Genomic DNA, 17,266 nt, shown 5'->3' on the forward strand with positions numbered 1-17,266 from the left:
ATAGGAATTTTGGGTTTTCATGAGCTGTATGCCAAAATCATCAATATTAAAACAATTAAAGGCTTGAACTACTTCAGTTGTGTGTAATGAATCTAAAATATATGAAAGTCTAATGTTTATCAGTACATTACAGAAAATAATGAACTTTATAACAATATGCAAATTTTTTGAGAAGGACCTGTATATATTTATGTCAACAATGTATTTTATTCACAATGAATGGTTCTAGTCCAAACTATAAAAATCACACATTTAATGATATGAAGTATGCAAGAATGATGTGTACTCTATGTGAGACATTTTGGCAAACAGAGATGATCAAGTTTATTCTGTTGAAGCCAAAGCTTAAAAGTCATGGTACTGTCTGATGACGAGAAAATCCTTTGAATCATTTGGAAACTAAGAGCTGACATTCATTTTAGCGATTTGAAACTCAGGACTACAGTTGACTCACACGCCACCATGTATTCAAAAGTCACCTATAACTTGTAACAAACATACATACATATACATTCAGTTTGCAGTTGCTAATTAAATCCACCACATATACAACATAAGCACATAACACTGTAACATTCAGAGCTCACACCTTGACTGAGACACAGTTTTGATTAATTTAGACTTCAAATTCTACATTTTTCATCCAGTATTAGTGGACAACTTGCACAAAAGGCTACATGTAGCACTCCAGTGTGAACCAATCTGGGGGGAAAAAGGAAAAATATAAGAATAAACTTTCTTTCTTGTGTCCTTAAAGAATTATTCTTCACGCAGAATTAATCTTGCTGGTTGAGTTTAACGTGAGCAGATTGAATCAAGAAACTCAGAAGACTTTGCATTACTGCAATGGAGCACATATGGATATGTCCACGGGTACATGGTTATTTTTTAAAACAGCGTTTTTCTGCTTTTTTGTTGTTAAAAAAATTGTCACAGTGTCACACTCATTTACCTTAATTATGAGTGGACAAAAGGCCAAATGCAGAGAAAGAAGCTATGTTAAAATGCCCGCGTACATGTGAGCAAGCCCGGGATACAATTCACATCATGTAGCTAGGAGTGGTTTATCTGTCAAGACACATGCTAAAATTCAATTCATATGCTGTAGCATTAAACCTTAAATAAGTGCCAATGATGTGTATAGACCATTCTTTACCGACAGAACTGTATCAGTACATTTAAAAAAGCTAACTAGGCTACAATAACAGCTACAGTTTCACCTTAGCTAGTCTTGTGAATGCCTGCGCTACTACCTGACATTTGAACATCGGAAGGCAAGCCAATTCACTTATTTGTTTTATACCTGACATTCTAGCCAACATTCGTCAACATAGTTTACATATTGAATTAAACATCAGCAGCAGTCAGATATAAATGTGAATAGAGTGTTTAACTGGCTTACTTTGCTTCTTATCCTGTTGTTCAACATGGACAATTAAAATGATTCAATTACAATTTAAACCTATTATTTAGTTTGTTGCATTCAACTTCAAATACCTTTCACTTGATATTTTCACTGACCTTCAGGGCAAAATCTGTGGTTTGTTGGCTGTGCTTACAGTGGTTTAATACCATACTATTATTAAAACAGCAGCAGCAGCAGCAGCAAAAAAAAAAAAGTTACGAGAACTGAAACTCCAGTTTGTGGCAAGATGAGTGACACATCAGTGGGGAAGTCAGCCATTTGTTAGAAAAATGCATATATGCGTTCAGCTTGTGTGCTTACGCAAATATTTCCAGTCAGAGTTGCTAAGCATGAATATTTATGTTACAATGTTGCATCAAGCTTTTAACTGCAGCAATCTAAAATACATGTAATGGAGGTTAAAAAAGAGATGATCCGAGAATTATGGAAAGAAAAGAAGGTAACATGAAAGATGACTAAGATGACTCCCTGGTTGCCACAAGCAGCCAAATATGGCTGCTTTCTGTGAATCATCAGTCTGTGGTGTTTGACCAGTCAATGCTTGGATGAAGCTACAAGTTGCATAACAGATTATTATCCAGCATTGTTAGACACCTTCTGGGAACTGATTCTGACAATTTGCACAATGTCTGTAATGTTAACAGTTGTAAACACAAATGGGGATCTGTATAAGACAGCAGAGCAGTAGAGAGACCTTACGGAGCAGGGCCAAAGCCAACAGGTGATCGGTGGACAGCGGAATCTGTATATGAGGAAAGAGACTCACACTGTAAACACAGATCTGCAGGGCAATCATTCTGTTTCAGCTTTGGCATATATTAATTATCTTGCTAATTAATAGCACAATTGGTGTTTACTATTCTGTAAGGATGGGATGACTTTTCATCCATGGAAGAACATTTTCAGACATGAATTATAAAGACAGAGGAGGTGAAACACTGGTTACATTTCCTGGTAATGCCTCTTTCTCAACCCCAAACTGGTTTAATAGCAGTGTGGCAGACACAGTAAGCAGTGGTTATAATACACCACCAGTAATATGCTTTAACAATAAAATGCACAGAAGTCATGCATCAGTAGTATGCAGGCTAAATGCTAAGCTCTTCTGTGATGTGAAATGGTATCACTGCAAGCATGATTTTTATATATGAAAGCTTTATGGCATTCGTCTTGATGATGACACAGCATTCCTGTTGTTGCTTTGGAAATCCTAGTGTGCATTTTTTTCCTCCTCCCACACCTTCTGTTGGTCTTTAAACAAAGTTCAGTTTCTTAAAGTTGCTTCCTCACATGAATCCTCACGTCCTCCGTGGCCCCTGATATTGAGCAGTTCCTTATTTTACCCTCAGTGAGCGGAACCATAACAGGAAGCAACTTTCTGCACTGGTGAAATCCTTTTTTTTTAAACTCGAAAATGTTCCCTGTAATAGTAATGTGCACATGTGATCCCATGGAGACCATCCTGCCCTGCTGCTCAGACAAACTCATGACAGGAAATCAAACACAGTCATTTCCTTTGCTTGTTTTTCCAGCCCTCCTTGCATTTATTGACTACATGGTCCTTCAAGCAGAGGAGGAGGCAGAGCAGTAAAAGTCTTACTGCTCCACCTGAAGGCTGTCAGTCTTGCTGCCAGATGCTTTGAAGCTGTTCACCTCTTCAAATACCAACTCTGTGGACGTAAATGAAGAAGAAGGGAGAAGAAACACTGTTAGGAGTGCTGCTCAATATTCGGAATGTAACAATAGAAACAATAGAAATTGTTACATTGCAAAAGCCCCTTCTTGATGTTTCATGGCAACAACACAGGACAATATAATGTGCATACTTTAAAGTTTCTTCAGGTTGCTATATTGGTCCAAGATAGCAACATATTACAGTCAATAAAACCCAAACATAAAGCATAAACTAAAGCTGGCTGCCCCTCCCTGGTTCTGCTGGAAGTTTCTTCCTGTTAAAAGGAAGTTTTTCCTTTCCACTTTTGCCAAGTGCTTGCCCTGAGGTCCTTGGAGGGTCATCTCTGTGTTCAATATAAATTGCCTTTAGCAACTACTGTGACTGAATTGAATAGAATTTTGTAAAGTGAGTAATTTTTAAGGAAATTCAGCTGGATGTTACCACCCACCTAAGGGGCTTGGAAAGAAAGGTGTCTGGACTTCTTTAGGTTTTCAACAAACTTAAAGAAGTCTAGATGCTTTTCTTTCCTCGCTCCTTAGACTACGATGGCCTGGATGACTGAGAACCTTCACAGACATACCACCCACCATAACATTGGTACAGATGGTGTTTTAAGATCAAGACCGTGTGGGGCTATAGGCATGACAGTGCTGCCGCCCCTGCAGAATAATCCATCTCATTACACCCCCTAAAACTGCTAGAGAATGATTTGGCAACGATGAAAAAAGAGCCCAAGGCACAGACCCAGGCTCAAAACTCTCCAAACTGCCTCTATTGGTTTTGCCAAAACAAACTCCATCCACAGAGGCCCCGTCCTGCAACCCACAGGACCCCATGAATTAGCTGCCAGTGTGCTCTTGCCAGACACCATGAGGTTTTCCCAGATGTCACGTGTCTATGCCCTGGCTGGTCAGAGTTGTTTTGGCAGCACAGTATGAGGCAGGTGGTGTTGTGGTGAATACTAGTCTCCAATATTGCACCATATTGCTTAGATGGTGCATTTCTGCAACACCCATGCAATATGAAATGTCAAAATCAGTGCAGCTTGAATATATTGTCTTCTTGTTCCAGCAGACTTTTATTTCAAATGGTACTTTTTTATTTGCAGAAGAGGAAGTTGCTACTGGCACCACAAATCTAAAACCTCGACAAATGTCTTTCATAGTCATATTTTCTAGTTTGACAGCAGGGACTACAGCAGAATTCTGTGTTTCAGGTAAGACGTGAGTATGGTATATTCTGTCAGCTGTTTTAAATCATAAAATCACCAAATTTTAAAAAGAGGCTTTACCTTTCCATTCTTCTAAAGTTCGGTCTTTGCTCTCCAGTGTTTGGTCATAGGGCTGGGCCTCTGGCTCGTCATCTGGATCATGGTACTGGGAGAAGTAGGGGTGGGAAAGAGCTTCGCTAGCTGAGATCCTCCCGTCACAGTCCAGAACCAGCATGCGCTTCAGCAGATCAACAGCTAAAAGAGAGACAAAAAAATAGACAAATGAAAGAAGGAAATAGCAGGAGGTCCAAAAATTTATTTAAGCCTATATGGTTAAAATGCATTTCAAATTTGCAGTCTGGAGAGAGTTACTTTTAGCAGAGTCTTAATGGTTTTCAATTGAATTTGAGAAGCTGATAATCCAATCTGCAGTCCATCACCCACCCAGTGGATTTGCCCCTCTGAAGATCTTTTCCAAGTCCTGTTGGGGCATGAAGGGCAGAGATTGGATGTACTTCTGTGCCTGCAAATACACACCAATGTTACACTCATGGCAAGTCGCAATTTGGATAAGATGTCAAACCACTGGTGATCAATTATGTCCAACACTCAGACATACTGACAGCCAGGTCAATGGAGTGACTAATCAATCAGAGCAGTTTGCTTTTGTCAGTAGAAACAGCTTTTGCGGAGAGCATTATTTTGACATTCCCAATCTCTTTGTAGAGTCCTCACATGTTCAGAGCAGATCTTCTTTAACAGCTCTGGTGTCGGAGTTCCCACCACCTCCATGATTCTCTTCAGCTGGTCGATATCTTAGCACAGGAGGAGTTAAGGGCCATTGAGATTTGCGGAAGTCATCAACTCGCAAGATTTGGCTCATTAGAGTATCTTTTCACATACCGAGGCAGATCGCTGCTTAAAAGACATCTCGAAGTCTGACAGCACAGAAAGATCAGTAAATCAAATTTGTTTTAGAGCCCCTCCGAGACACTGAATACAACAGCCTAGACAATTCAGCCTTTTGTGTTTGCTCCTATTCATTCCCCAGTTTCTCTCTGTTGAAGCAGCTCCCCCCATAGAAAGGCCTATGATTGTAATGCAAATCCACAAGAGGTCCGCATCCATGGGGCGGTTTAAAGAGGCAATGGAAGGTTCCCACTAAGAGAGAAGAAAAGCTGCAAATTGCGGTGGACTCACGCCACGATGATAAGGATACAGTCAGTGCCGGGAAAAAGGACTTTTCCCTTCAGTAGCTCTCCCATAATGCATCCCACTGACCAGATATCAACTGAAACAGAAACACTACAGGATCAGCCATTCAGCATTTGCCCATTTTATTGCTGCCAAATGCGAAATACCTTGAAAACCTCATTCGGTGTCTTTCATTCGATCGCACCTTACCATTCTGATTGTAGTGCATCCAGTTGAGCATGATCTCTGGTGCTCGATACCAGCGAGTCGCCACATAACCTGTCATCTCATCATCTGTCTGCCTGGCTAAGCCAAAGTCAAGGATCTGTAGGACAGGTGCACATTTTATTTCCAGATTGATGGATTTCATTGGGTGTACTGTAGCATTTGTAGGGTTAAACTAAAGACCAGTCTTACCCTAAGCTCACAGTCCTCATTCACTGCCACATTGCTTGGCTTGAGGTCCTGAAGACGTTGGTTAAATAGATAGAGAAACATCACAAGAATTACAACATATCTGAAACTCAGCAGCATGAGTAAAATAACCATTATCCCATTTTCTGATTGACTTTTTTTTCAAAATGTGAAATGTACTCTCAGAATTTCACCCAATGAAACATGCTGATATGTTTATGTTATAATGCCAGACAGTCTGGAGGTGATTTTATCACCTTAAAACATTTTAAGAAACGAAATAGGAAAATGCTTAAGATGTTGTCGTTTCAACCACCAAAGTGCAGTAGTGGTCTCTTGGCCAAGGCAAGAAGAAGGAACTCACTCTGTGGATCAATCCAGCTGAATGGATGTACTGTTCAACAGGTGGTGTGGCAGGGGTACAGGGGGAGGAGAGAGAGAGAAGATGGGGGTCAACAGTGCAGCTCAGAATTGAACTTTCTGCCTCTTTTGTCTATCGGAGAGCGAAGAGCCAGCATCTACAGGCAGCTGGACTGATTCAGTGTTAGATGGCAAATCTTGGAATTGTGGATTTCAATGTCTGTGTGCACTTCAGTGTAGTGATTTCAATGTTACATTGTATATAAATTATCAAAAGTTATCTATTTGATTTTCACAGAACTGTTTTGAAGCCTTGCCATCCACCATCTTTTGTTTTTTGAAGTCACATGTCAGTGGTACGCTATGGTAGCAGTGTGTCAATCAAAAAACAAAAAACAAAAAACAAAAGCAAACATAATGGGATGTATAAAACGAATGTCTTGCTATATAAAGTCACCAGAAAAATGTCAGAAATGATGTGAGAAGTTGGGTTTTTTTCAGGCAGTCTTCAGCACGTTTTAGGCATAAACAGATTAAAGGTGGACCTAGTGTTTGCCCCCTTCCTGATTTCCTAGTGTGTTGCATATTTGTCACACTTAAATGTTTCAGATTGTCAAACAAATTTTAATATTAGACAAAGATAACCTGAGTATATAGAAAATGCATTTATTAAATCATGATTTCATTGATAAAGTGAAAAAAGTTACCTAAACCTACCTGGTCGTGTGTGAAAAAGTAATTTCCCCTCTTGTTAAATCATTGATTAACTGTAATTAACCGCCATGTTTTGAAAATTTGAGTTCAGTTTGGCTAAACACACTCAGGCCTGATTACTGGCAGGACTGTTGAATCAAGAAATCACTTAAGTAGAAGCTGTAGTAGGTAAAAAGAGCTCAAAAAGCAACACATCACGCCACAATCTAAAGGAACTGCTGAGAAACAAAGTTACTGACATCTATCAGTCTGGAAAGGGTTAAAAAGCCATTTCTAAGGCTTTAGGACTCCATTGAACCACAGTTTGAGCCATTATCCACAAATCGAGAAAACTTGGAACAGTGGTGAAGCTTCCCAGGAGTGACCAACCGACCAAATTTACTCCAAAAGCATATCAACAACTCATCCAGGAGGTCACAAAAGAACCCAGAACAACATTAAGGAACGACGGGCTTCACATTTCTCAGTTAAGGTCAGAGTTCATGGTTCAACAATAATAAAGAGACTGGGCAAAAATGGCATCCGTGGGAGAGTTCAAGGAGAAAACCACTGCTGACCAAAAAGAACAGAAAGACTCGTCTCACATTTGCCAAAAAGACTTTTGTGAACTGACAAGACAAAAGCTGAGCTTTCTGAAATGTTTTAGTCCCGGTGGTAGGGTGATGGTCTGGGGCTTTCTGTTGTGACCTAGATACGGCAATTTGTGCTTACTTGTGTTACCTTTCTCTAAATATTTAAATTTGTTTGATGATCTGAAGCATTTAAGTGTGACAAACATGCAAAAAAGTGATCTCCAGTTAAAAAAACAAACAAACAAACAAGAAAAAAAGAAAGAAAAAAACAAGATGGCGATGACCAAAATTCCAGACTTGTGTCTTCAAATCAGAGTCTGTCTGTCTTTTGTATACAGTCTATGATTCGCTGCTGTTACATGTGTCTGCTGGCATTAAAACAGACACAGCTGATTATTCATGTTGCAGTGTGGCATGCAGGAGATACTCGTGATGCAGTAAATTACCTTGAGGCCACGGAGGAGCTGGTAAATTAAGAACTGCACATGCTCATCTGACAACCTCTGAAATTTGACTATATTATTGAGGTCTGCGCCCATCAGGTTAGTCACCAGGTAGCTGGAAAAGAGGAGAGAGTCTGCATGAGTGAATGGGGGAGGGCGTTTCAGTTCAGAGGAGAACATGGAGGTGCTGCCATAGCAACCATCTGACATCTCTACAAGCCTATAATCCTCCTAGGATTGCCTGTATATATATACATCAGTATGCCCTCTAATAAGAGAAATATCTAAAAAGGTGGACAGCTGTACAGCTTGTAGAAAACACAGAGGGAAAAACAAAGATTTACAGCTCATTGAAGTCTTCTAATGTGGCAGCAGGTGTGAAGACGTCGAGCAGCCCTATTACCTGCAGAGACAGAAACAGAAGCAGAGCGGATCAATAACGGAGCGAAAAACATTCAGAGAGCCACGTCTGTCTGTCTCTGGGTATTTTTATAAGGAGCACTAACATTCTCGTGTTTCATGTGCTTGAGAAGCCTGAGTTCCCGGTACGAGCGGCGACTGTGTATGAGAGACTGGAAAGGCCTGGATAGCTTCTTCACCGCAACCTTTTGCCTTAAGACCACATCGTACGCCGAACTGCAAAGAGCAAACAGATAAATCATTTAACATGTGTGTGGATATACTTAAATGCAGTGCCATTAACACACCGAGCTAGGCTAAGCTACTACTTCACGCTGTGATGAATGCCTGAAAGTTGAAAATAAAAAGAGAAACGGGCTGGAAGAGTTTGAAACACAAGCAGACGGGAGAAGTGAGTGAAAGGGGATGTGGTGGAACAAGGGAAGCGAGGATGTCAGATATTGTAAAAGTGCTGCTGGGTTTTTTTTTTCATCTGCCTCTTTTGAAATGTAGATGTCACTCCACATATTGAACACTGAGCCCTGCTGCGGCTCATGCTGAATGCCTTTGTGGTGCCAGTGTCTTTTCAGGCCTGCCAGCTTTGCAACCGCTCTTAGAAAGAATAATAATACAGCCATCAGAGGGTGGAACAGACCAACAGGAAGAGCGGGTGGGAATTGAGTAACAATGCATAACATTGCAAAAATAGACCAAGAAGTAAGAAAAGGAACTATGACCTGAAAATTTATGTGATGAACAACACTTGCAAAACAACTGATGCAATAAAATGACTGTAAACATTTGACATTTTAGAGCAAATATAATTTACGTCTGGCACTATGGATGAAATGTTTTCTCCGGTTTATGGTAACATACTGTATATAAAGGATGGACAAAGCTTCCTGTTCTGATAAGTAAAGCCGGAGCTAAGTGCTTTAAAACCTGCATTATGTCTACTAGCCAGCGGGGGGGCGTTGGGGGGGTGGGTGGTTACTCCTTTGGGCGCAGTGCCGCATTCCAGATTAAGTCTGAATTTGTTTATCTGGAACGCCCTTTCAAGTCACATTTCATACTTAGAAAGTAAGAGCATCCCCGCCAACCCTGAGCTAACAATCCAAGGTTGCATAAGTGAGCATAAACAGCAGTAAAACTTTAAAACTAATCTGTGCTGCCACTGTTGTCAATTTATGAATTGCTAAATAAAACATATGGCTAGCACTGACTCGACTCTATCCACGAATGTGCTCCAGTAGTGGTTTTAAGCTAAAAGCAAAAAAGTAGTATGCTACTATTACTCGTGATACCTGAATAACTCTACCTTGCTAAGAACTAAGCAAGTTTTTTCTTGCTTTTCTAGCTTTACTACTGGAATTCACTAACTTCAGAAAGATTTCACTCCCAAGTTTCAACATCTGACTTCTGAGGTAACTGGAAAGTGACATAAAAGGAGGTTGCACAGACGTCATTGGGAAAATTATCCTAAAGCTCAGTTGATTCATGACCTCAGTTATCATTTTCCTGGTGAGCTTATGGTCTCAATTGCTAGTCTCAAGTCTTATTTTATTTAATATATTATTATTACATTGTTATATTATATATATATATATATATTATTGTTTATTCAGAATTTTTCATTTTGTAATTGGGAAGTTGCTACCATATGACTGTGTAGCGTCCTTGATTTCTAGAAACACAACAAGATCAAGTCAAAAATGCAGAAATCAAGGCTTCAGAGTGGGACTGTGTAAAGTGATTGGTGACATGATGGTGCCTACATGTTAAGCTTTAGAAATCCTGTGTACGCTAGTGATTAGTATATAGACATAAGTGGCCTCATCTTCTCACCTAAGATGCCAAGGGAATGAAAACGCTTTTAACCAGAAAGCATCAAATTATTCTTCTAATTCATAACATCTGTGTTTAATTGAGTATCCTCCTGTGCAGGTAAAAAGTACTGTTCCCTACAGAGATTGTGGATGATGTTCTTAGGCCATTTAGCAGCTTAATACATTTTTCTTTTACCCTTAAGACCTGCAAAGATTCAGCTAACAGCAGGTATAACGTCTGTTTACTTTCAGACAGTTACAGTAGAGGTGCCCATGAAATGATGCATGTGTCCTGTTTTTTTTTCCTATACATACTATAAATATTGCTGTATCTTTTCCTGCTGATATATAACGCTTACATGCTTGAGTTTGCTACACTTTTGCACACTTCAGTGCATCCATGCGGCTCTCCGTCTCCAAATCACCTGCTGACAGCCCGGATGTCCCAGCTGGGCTACGTCCAGGTCAGCAGCCAGCCTCCTCCGTCTGACATAAAGCAGGCCTCACCGCCTTAAGCATATCTTCCCCCCTGCCATCTTCCATACATGGGTATGATGCACCATTCTCAACACAAACAAGCTAGCAAAGGCATCGATTTCTCCACTGTCCTTTTGTCTCAGTATGCCTTTAATATCCCAGCTCTTAATGCGCATCGGGTTTCTCAGACGGAGACGGTGAAGTAAACTGTTTTTGCAATGAGGAGAAATGTTTCATATAGATAAGATAGCTAGCGGTCTAAACAGTGAAATTTAAGTGAAAGCCAAAAATGATTTGAGGGAGGCTGCTGCATGGTGCTAAATCAAGTTGTCTGCATCAAGAGAATTTTATGTTATTTAAATTTTTTTATAGGAATTATGCAAAGCTACGCAAACAGCTGCTACATTTAAATTTGTCTTCCAATAAGCTTATTTCACAGCTTTTACCCTGCGATCATTCACATGCTATTTATTCATGCAAGAACAACTCAGAATCCCAGTGTGCTTTTTCCTCCCTAATTTATCAAATTTCCAATCAAAAATCTGACGAGCAGAGACATAACAATCTCGACAGGAGAAAATGAAGCAGTCATGTTTTATTCATAGTAATCCAAATGCAAGGCTTCATGCCCAAAGTCTAGTGAACAGATGTTACATATGCTCACATGAGATGAAAGCAGCCTTGATCAGCTCAACATATATTCTGTCTTGATGTTCAATCTCGAGCAAACGGTCCAAAATTGTCCCATTTTTTTGATTACGAGAAACCGAAGCAGAAAAGGAATATTAATTGGGATTATGGCTCAAGGCAGGAAGCTGAGAAGACAGCGAGGCTATATGAGACATAGAGTATGACAGCAAAATTCAAGAAGCAGTGAATGGTAAATTATTAAAACAGTATTCTTGGTGCTACTTGCTCTAGTGTCTGTACTCCAAAGTTATTCCTTATGTATTTCCATGCAACTATTCTATTTTTCTCTCTAAATTCTGCCTTTTGATCCCCCTACTCCCAGTAAGGATGGGGGATAGATGTTCTTCAGCTCCAGCTATAATGGATTATATGAGCTTGTCGGGTCCTTGACCTAAGGCCTATTTTCTCGAGAGATTGCACTGAGAACATGGATCATTTGTGCACATTTCAAGACGTGGACTGCTTGAGTATTGACACCCCCCTCCCCCCTCTCCATCACGACACGACAGATACAGATGCCATACCCTTAACCCCCATCCCCCTACTGTTTGCTAATCAAGTCTTGCCATGAGAAAGTCAGTGACAATAGCTCAAGATCAACATTAACAATGCAGGGAAGCACTCGGTGTCAGCATGTGTGTGGCGGAATGCCCTTTGTGTATTTGTATAATTGTATAATAATCTAAAGCTCAACCATTCGCACTTGGCCTGTCTAGAAATTATGCTTTGAGAAGCAGGTGAGTAAGATAAAAGGATTAAGAGACCTGCTATGGAAGAAAGGTTTGATAGCTAAAAACAGTGGATAAATGGTTAAATTAATTAGCTAAAACAACTAGAACAAAGCTGATTAACCCTTTAAAACCTGAACCATGAAATAACTGCCAGGAAGTGTTTGTTGAACCTTTAGACAAAATATATATAAAAATATATCAAATGTTAATCTGCATATGAGTTTTAATTTGTATCACATTTGCTACATTAGCCATATTTTTGCAATTTAGTCATTAAAAATGTGTCATGCAATTTATATCATTTTGGGGGGGGGGGGTAAAAAAAAGTCCCGCTGATGATGCAGAAGTCTCAAAAACTCCCCAAAACACGTGTATCAAATACGATACGCTTGGCTTTAAAGGGTTAAAACAGTTGGCTGATAAGTATTGGAAGCATTTAGCTTTAAAAAAAAATGGATTGTTGGATAATGGATAAGTAATTAATAAGTGGTTATTACTTAAACAGTTGAAAGTAATGAATGTTTGAAAAATTTAGCTTCAAATGACTACAACAGTATTCCAAACGTTTGGGGGTTTTTTAAAAAAAAGAATGTAAGTAAGCTAAATAATGGATAAACTGGGCTAACTTAAAATAGGTGTTAAATGGATTAAATAGTTAGCTAAAATTATAAATAAATAAATAAATATTTTTAAATGACATACTAAGGAGGAGTAATGCTATATAAAGGATGAATTAAGCACTTGCTAATACCTTAATAATGCTTAGTATTGTGACATTATTCTAAAGTGCTACCACTATCTTTTCTATGGCGTGGTGTGCTGGGGGAGCAGCACAGCAAAGAAGGACTCATCCAGGCTGGAGAAACTAATCAGGAAGGCGGGCTCTGTGGTCGGCATGAAGCTGGACACTCTGGTGACAGTGGCAGAGAAGAGGACCTTAAAGAAACTGATGGACATTATGAACAATGCCGGGCATCCTCTGCACACGGTCGTAAACAATCAGAGGAGCCTATTCAGCGACAGGCTGCTTCTCCCCAAGTCAAAAACCAACAGACTTAAAAACTCCTTTGTCCCACACGCCATCAGACTGTTTAACTCCTCACTGGAGGGGAGAGGGAGGAGAAACAGGGGGACAAGGGAGGGCGGGAACAACTGAGTTGTAGGTGCTTTTCTACACTGTGCAATATTTGCAATATTTGCAATATTTGTTTTTTGTTTTGTCTTTTTTCTTATATTTGACTGTGCAATAATCACTGTGCAATATACTCACTCAAATGAGCAATCCTATTTATCCATATTGTATATTCTGTATCTATATATGTGTATATGTGTATATATGGTGTATTTATGCTTATATCCTTACTCTCATTCCCCTTAATGTATCTGTAACATGCAACTTCTTTCGGTGCTTTGCTACTGGAAACTGAATTTCCCGGAGGAACCCACCCGAGGGATTAATAAAGTTTAATCTAATCTAATCTAAACCTCAGATAAACTGATTCATTTGGCTATAAACTGTTACATGCTAACTCTAAGAGGGCGTCATTGTCCACTTTTATATATAAACAAGGGGAAAAATTCATTTAAATCAATATAGTTTGATGATCCAGAGTAATATGAGTGAACAGGTTCTGTGAGTTCACCAGTCAGGGCTGTGGTGATGTGTGTTAGCCAGGAAGGGTTTGAATAGCTCATATCTGTAGCCTACTGGCAACAGTTATGTATCATTTTCAGCATGAATCTGTCCTCAAAGGGGGGATTATGAGAGTCACTCACAATGCTAATGTTTACTTCAGTAATTAAGACTCAAGAAAACAGTCTATCAAATCATAATCATCCTTTTATGTAACCAGAGAAGAAGTCTAGAAAGTGCATCTTGTGGCAGTAGATAGCTATAAATAATAACTCTGCTTCTGGCATTGACTTTTCTGTCTTTACACAAGCTCACTGCACTTTTAGAGAATATGAGTTACAAGCGTGAATTCCACATTGCTTAGGGCAATTTTTTTTTCTCTCAAGAAGGACAAGATACATGTTGAATGGACTTTTTTTCATAATGCGTCCTTTGTACCATGAGTATCCAAAATGGGAATCAGACCTTAAACTTACTTTAAAAAATGTCCATGTGAGTATTACCTCGAGGCTGAAAGGCAAAGTCATGATCCACCCCTGTGCATTTTTAGTCTGCTGCTATTCTGAGCAGAACTCTAAAGCTGCAAATAGGCAAGATGCTAATGCTCAGTACTCCTGTGAAAGCTTCTATCACGACGTGGGGTAAGTGAGGGAGACGCACATCCCATCATCCCATCATCCCATCATCCCATCATCCCAGTTCAAATGTTGCCTTAATTAAAATCTGACAGGAGAGGATGTTAGCCATCAAGACATAAACTGCTTTTGTGAGGACACAGCAGTGACATCTTGGGTGTGGTTTAACGGGCTGAGATATGAGCTCTGTATATGTGTGTGACTGGACACAAGCTCCCACTACTACTGTGTAAGAAGGAGATAATAAAGTGAGACTAAGATGCAGGAAATTCAGCCTGGTTTTGGTTTCGGTTATTGGCACATTTTTTTGCCTGTGCAGTGAAAGCTCAAACAGAAAATGACACATCAAAACTTGACAGGCGATTCCAAACTGGCTGCACAGAGTGAGTGCTCCATCTGTAGAAACTTGGACTCCCTGCTATTAGATCCTCTGCCTCTTTTATTTCCTTGCTACAAAGCATCACAGGATTTGGGTTTAGACTTACAGGATTTGGGAACTTAGCAACACTGACCTAAAATTTTAGAGTTTCTCATTTTAGCCTGAAAAGGCTGAGTGGGCATATGCTTGTGTCATGTGATGTCGTCACTTGGTGTCTACCCGGTTTACTGTGGAGGTGATGGCATAGCTTTTAACTACCTCTCATAAGGCTTTTAGAGTCATTAGAGGAAGGTCCGTTATATTATATCTGTAAACTTCTCTACAGTGTTTGGGCATTTCGGCTCATAGATAAGTGTTTTGCTCAGCTGCCAGGATCAATCAGTTTGTAATGGAAGGTTTTTCAGACTACTCACAGCTTTAATAGTCACTTCTCACTGATACCACTGAAGCTGGCAACATGCAAATCCGCTTAAAAATGTGGCACAATGTGATTATTCCTCTGGGATCTGTCACACAAACACAATAACAATTTTGTCTGCGTTTTCGTAGCCTTCTGGTAACAGCTTAATTAATATTAACTGTCAGAGGAGGTTATGCCATGACATATCGCCATGGCAACGGCATCCCACCGGCTGAGGCAGATTTAACCAAATCTAAGGCAGTTACATTTTGCAAAATTGATAGTGCATCCACACAGGGCGTGGGGGTTATAAACAAAGGAGAGGGAGTGTGCAGGTGCAAGGAATACAGCATCAAACTTGCAGCTGTGTTCCCATTCCAGATGTGCTACACACACACACAAACACACACACATATATATATGAATATCTGCTGAGGTGCTACTCAAATTAAATCTTAAGATTCGAGACTTTTTTCCAAGACTATTTCTGTGTGTGTAGAAGCTGGGTGGGGGTGAGGAGAGGGTTATTGGGGAAATTCCTGTACTGTCTCATTCTGTCTTTCCCTCCCACACACAGGCTATAAGACCCACAGACAGTGAGCGGTGGGACAAAAACAAGCCCTGCAGACCTGCCTGTCTTTCTATAAGGCTGACATCAGTGCACGCAGTGAAATCTTATTCATGCACACAAAAACAGGGGCGGAAATGGAATTTGAAGGTGTTTTGCTGAATATTGGGAGCATGATAATAAAAAAAACGCCAGTAATAACAGCAGTGAAGACAATAAAACCTCCCAAACAATCAGTTAACAAAGCAGCTCGGTCCTGAGAGACACACACACATAAAGCGCTGTAGTCTACTGATGCATCATGAACAGAAATACCGTAAATGTTGTGACTGTTCAGCCTCGCCCCTCCACTCTCACAGCACACACACACACATACATACACACACGCACACACTCACCACACCGAGCCGTAAGCTCCGGAGCCCACCGGCGTCAGGTTCTGATAGCGCTCTGGAACCTCCCACACAGTCTTGTTCAGCTCCTGCCGGTAAAATCCCGGTCTGGCGGACATTTCTGCGAGCCTGCTACAGAAAATAAAAGGTGTGCAATAAAGGGGAAGAGGGGGAGAATAGAAACGAGAGGAGGAAATCGGTAGATTGGCCGCCGTCTGCTGACTGAGCCAAGCTACTGCTGCAAGCACTGCACCGGCCAGTGACAGGCTCGCTCGCTCGCTCTCTGTCTCTCTCTCTCTCTCTCTCTCTCTCTGTCTCTCTCCCACTTCTACACACCCAAGAATTTGTAACACAAGATAATAGACCATCATTAACAAAAACAAAGATTTATATTATATTATATTATATTATATTATATTATATTATATTATATTATATTATATTATATTATATTATATTATATTATATTATATTTCATTTTAGCTGAGTGTGCAGTTTCAATTTTTTATTTCATCGTCTCAAGGCTTTTTATTATGCAAAATAAAGAGTTTCCATTTCCAGATCAGATGGTCTCCTGTGACCAACCTGACCCTGGGAGAACTCTCGTTTTACAGCCTGTGGTAGCACCATGCTCAGGGATGGGCAGCTATCAATTTTAACTGGTTTGATGATGACAGAAAAGAGAAGTGTGGAAAGACCAGAAGCAACAAACAGGACAAAACATAGTCTATGGGAGAGAGAAGACCAAAGTTAAATGCATGGGGTCTAAAAACACTGGGAGACGTGATCAGTCATTGTAGGAGCGGGGTGGTAGCTGCAGACTCTGCCTCCCTTTCTACTTTTAGACACTCTATGAAGCACAAGCTAGCCTGCAGTCTGTGAGAAATGTGTTCGGCTGGGTGGTTTTGATGATATGATGTGTTTGAAATGTCTGGGCCTGGTTATTCGGAGCTTTGTGTATGAAAAAACTGGGATTTTAATCTCAATTCTGGATGTAGCCGGGAGTAAACAAAGAGCAGATGATCTGTGAGGGATATGTTTGTAGCATTTTAGATCAAATGAAGGCTTTTCGCTAAGGAATAACAATAATCAGACTTGCAAGTAATAAATGCATTAACTAGTTTTTCA

General features: G+C 40.1%; 1 protein-coding gene across 1 annotated transcript; it reads right to left on the bottom strand.

Annotated features, from left to right (window-relative positions):
* Positions 1-236: 236 nt before the first annotated feature.
* On the bottom strand, positions 237-16,424 carry mapk11 (mitogen-activated protein kinase 11). Its single transcript, XM_084909687.1, has 12 exons — positions 16,145-16,424; positions 8,515-8,644; positions 8,353-8,411; positions 8,012-8,123; positions 6,284-6,313; positions 5,923-5,970; positions 5,716-5,830; positions 5,531-5,602; positions 5,047-5,126; positions 4,756-4,834; positions 4,393-4,566; positions 237-3,096 (listed from the first exon to the last, which is right to left on the bottom strand). The coding sequence occupies exons 1-12, from the start codon at positions 16,255-16,257 to the stop codon at positions 3,023-3,025; spliced, it is 1,086 nt and encodes a 361-aa protein (XP_084765813.1). The 5' UTR covers positions 16,258-16,424; the 3' UTR covers positions 237-3,022.
* Positions 16,425-17,266: the final 842 nt, after the last annotated feature.

The sequence above is a fragment of the Perissodus microlepis genome, chromosome 17, assembly GCF_051167445.1.
Source record: "Perissodus microlepis isolate ML-2025 ecotype Zambia chromosome 17, ASM5116744v1, whole genome shotgun sequence".
Classification (NCBI taxonomy): domain Eukaryota; kingdom Metazoa; phylum Chordata; class Actinopteri; order Cichliformes; family Cichlidae; genus Perissodus; species Perissodus microlepis.

Excerpts from the sequence above, each read along its gene's own strand:
- mapk11 (XM_084909687.1), bottom strand. The coding sequence starts at position 16,257 with ATGTCCGCCAGACCGGGATTTTACCGGCAGGAGCTGAACAAGACTGTG. Across the intron at positions 8,645-16,144 it reads GGAGCTTACGGCTCGGTGTG|TTCGGCGTACGATGTGGTCT; the intron begins GTGAGTGTGTGC and ends TGCTCTTTGCAG. Across the intron at positions 4,567-4,755 it reads CAGAGGGGCAAATCCACTGG|CTGTTGATCTGCTGAAGCGC; the intron begins GTGGGTGATGGA and ends TCTCTCTTTTAG.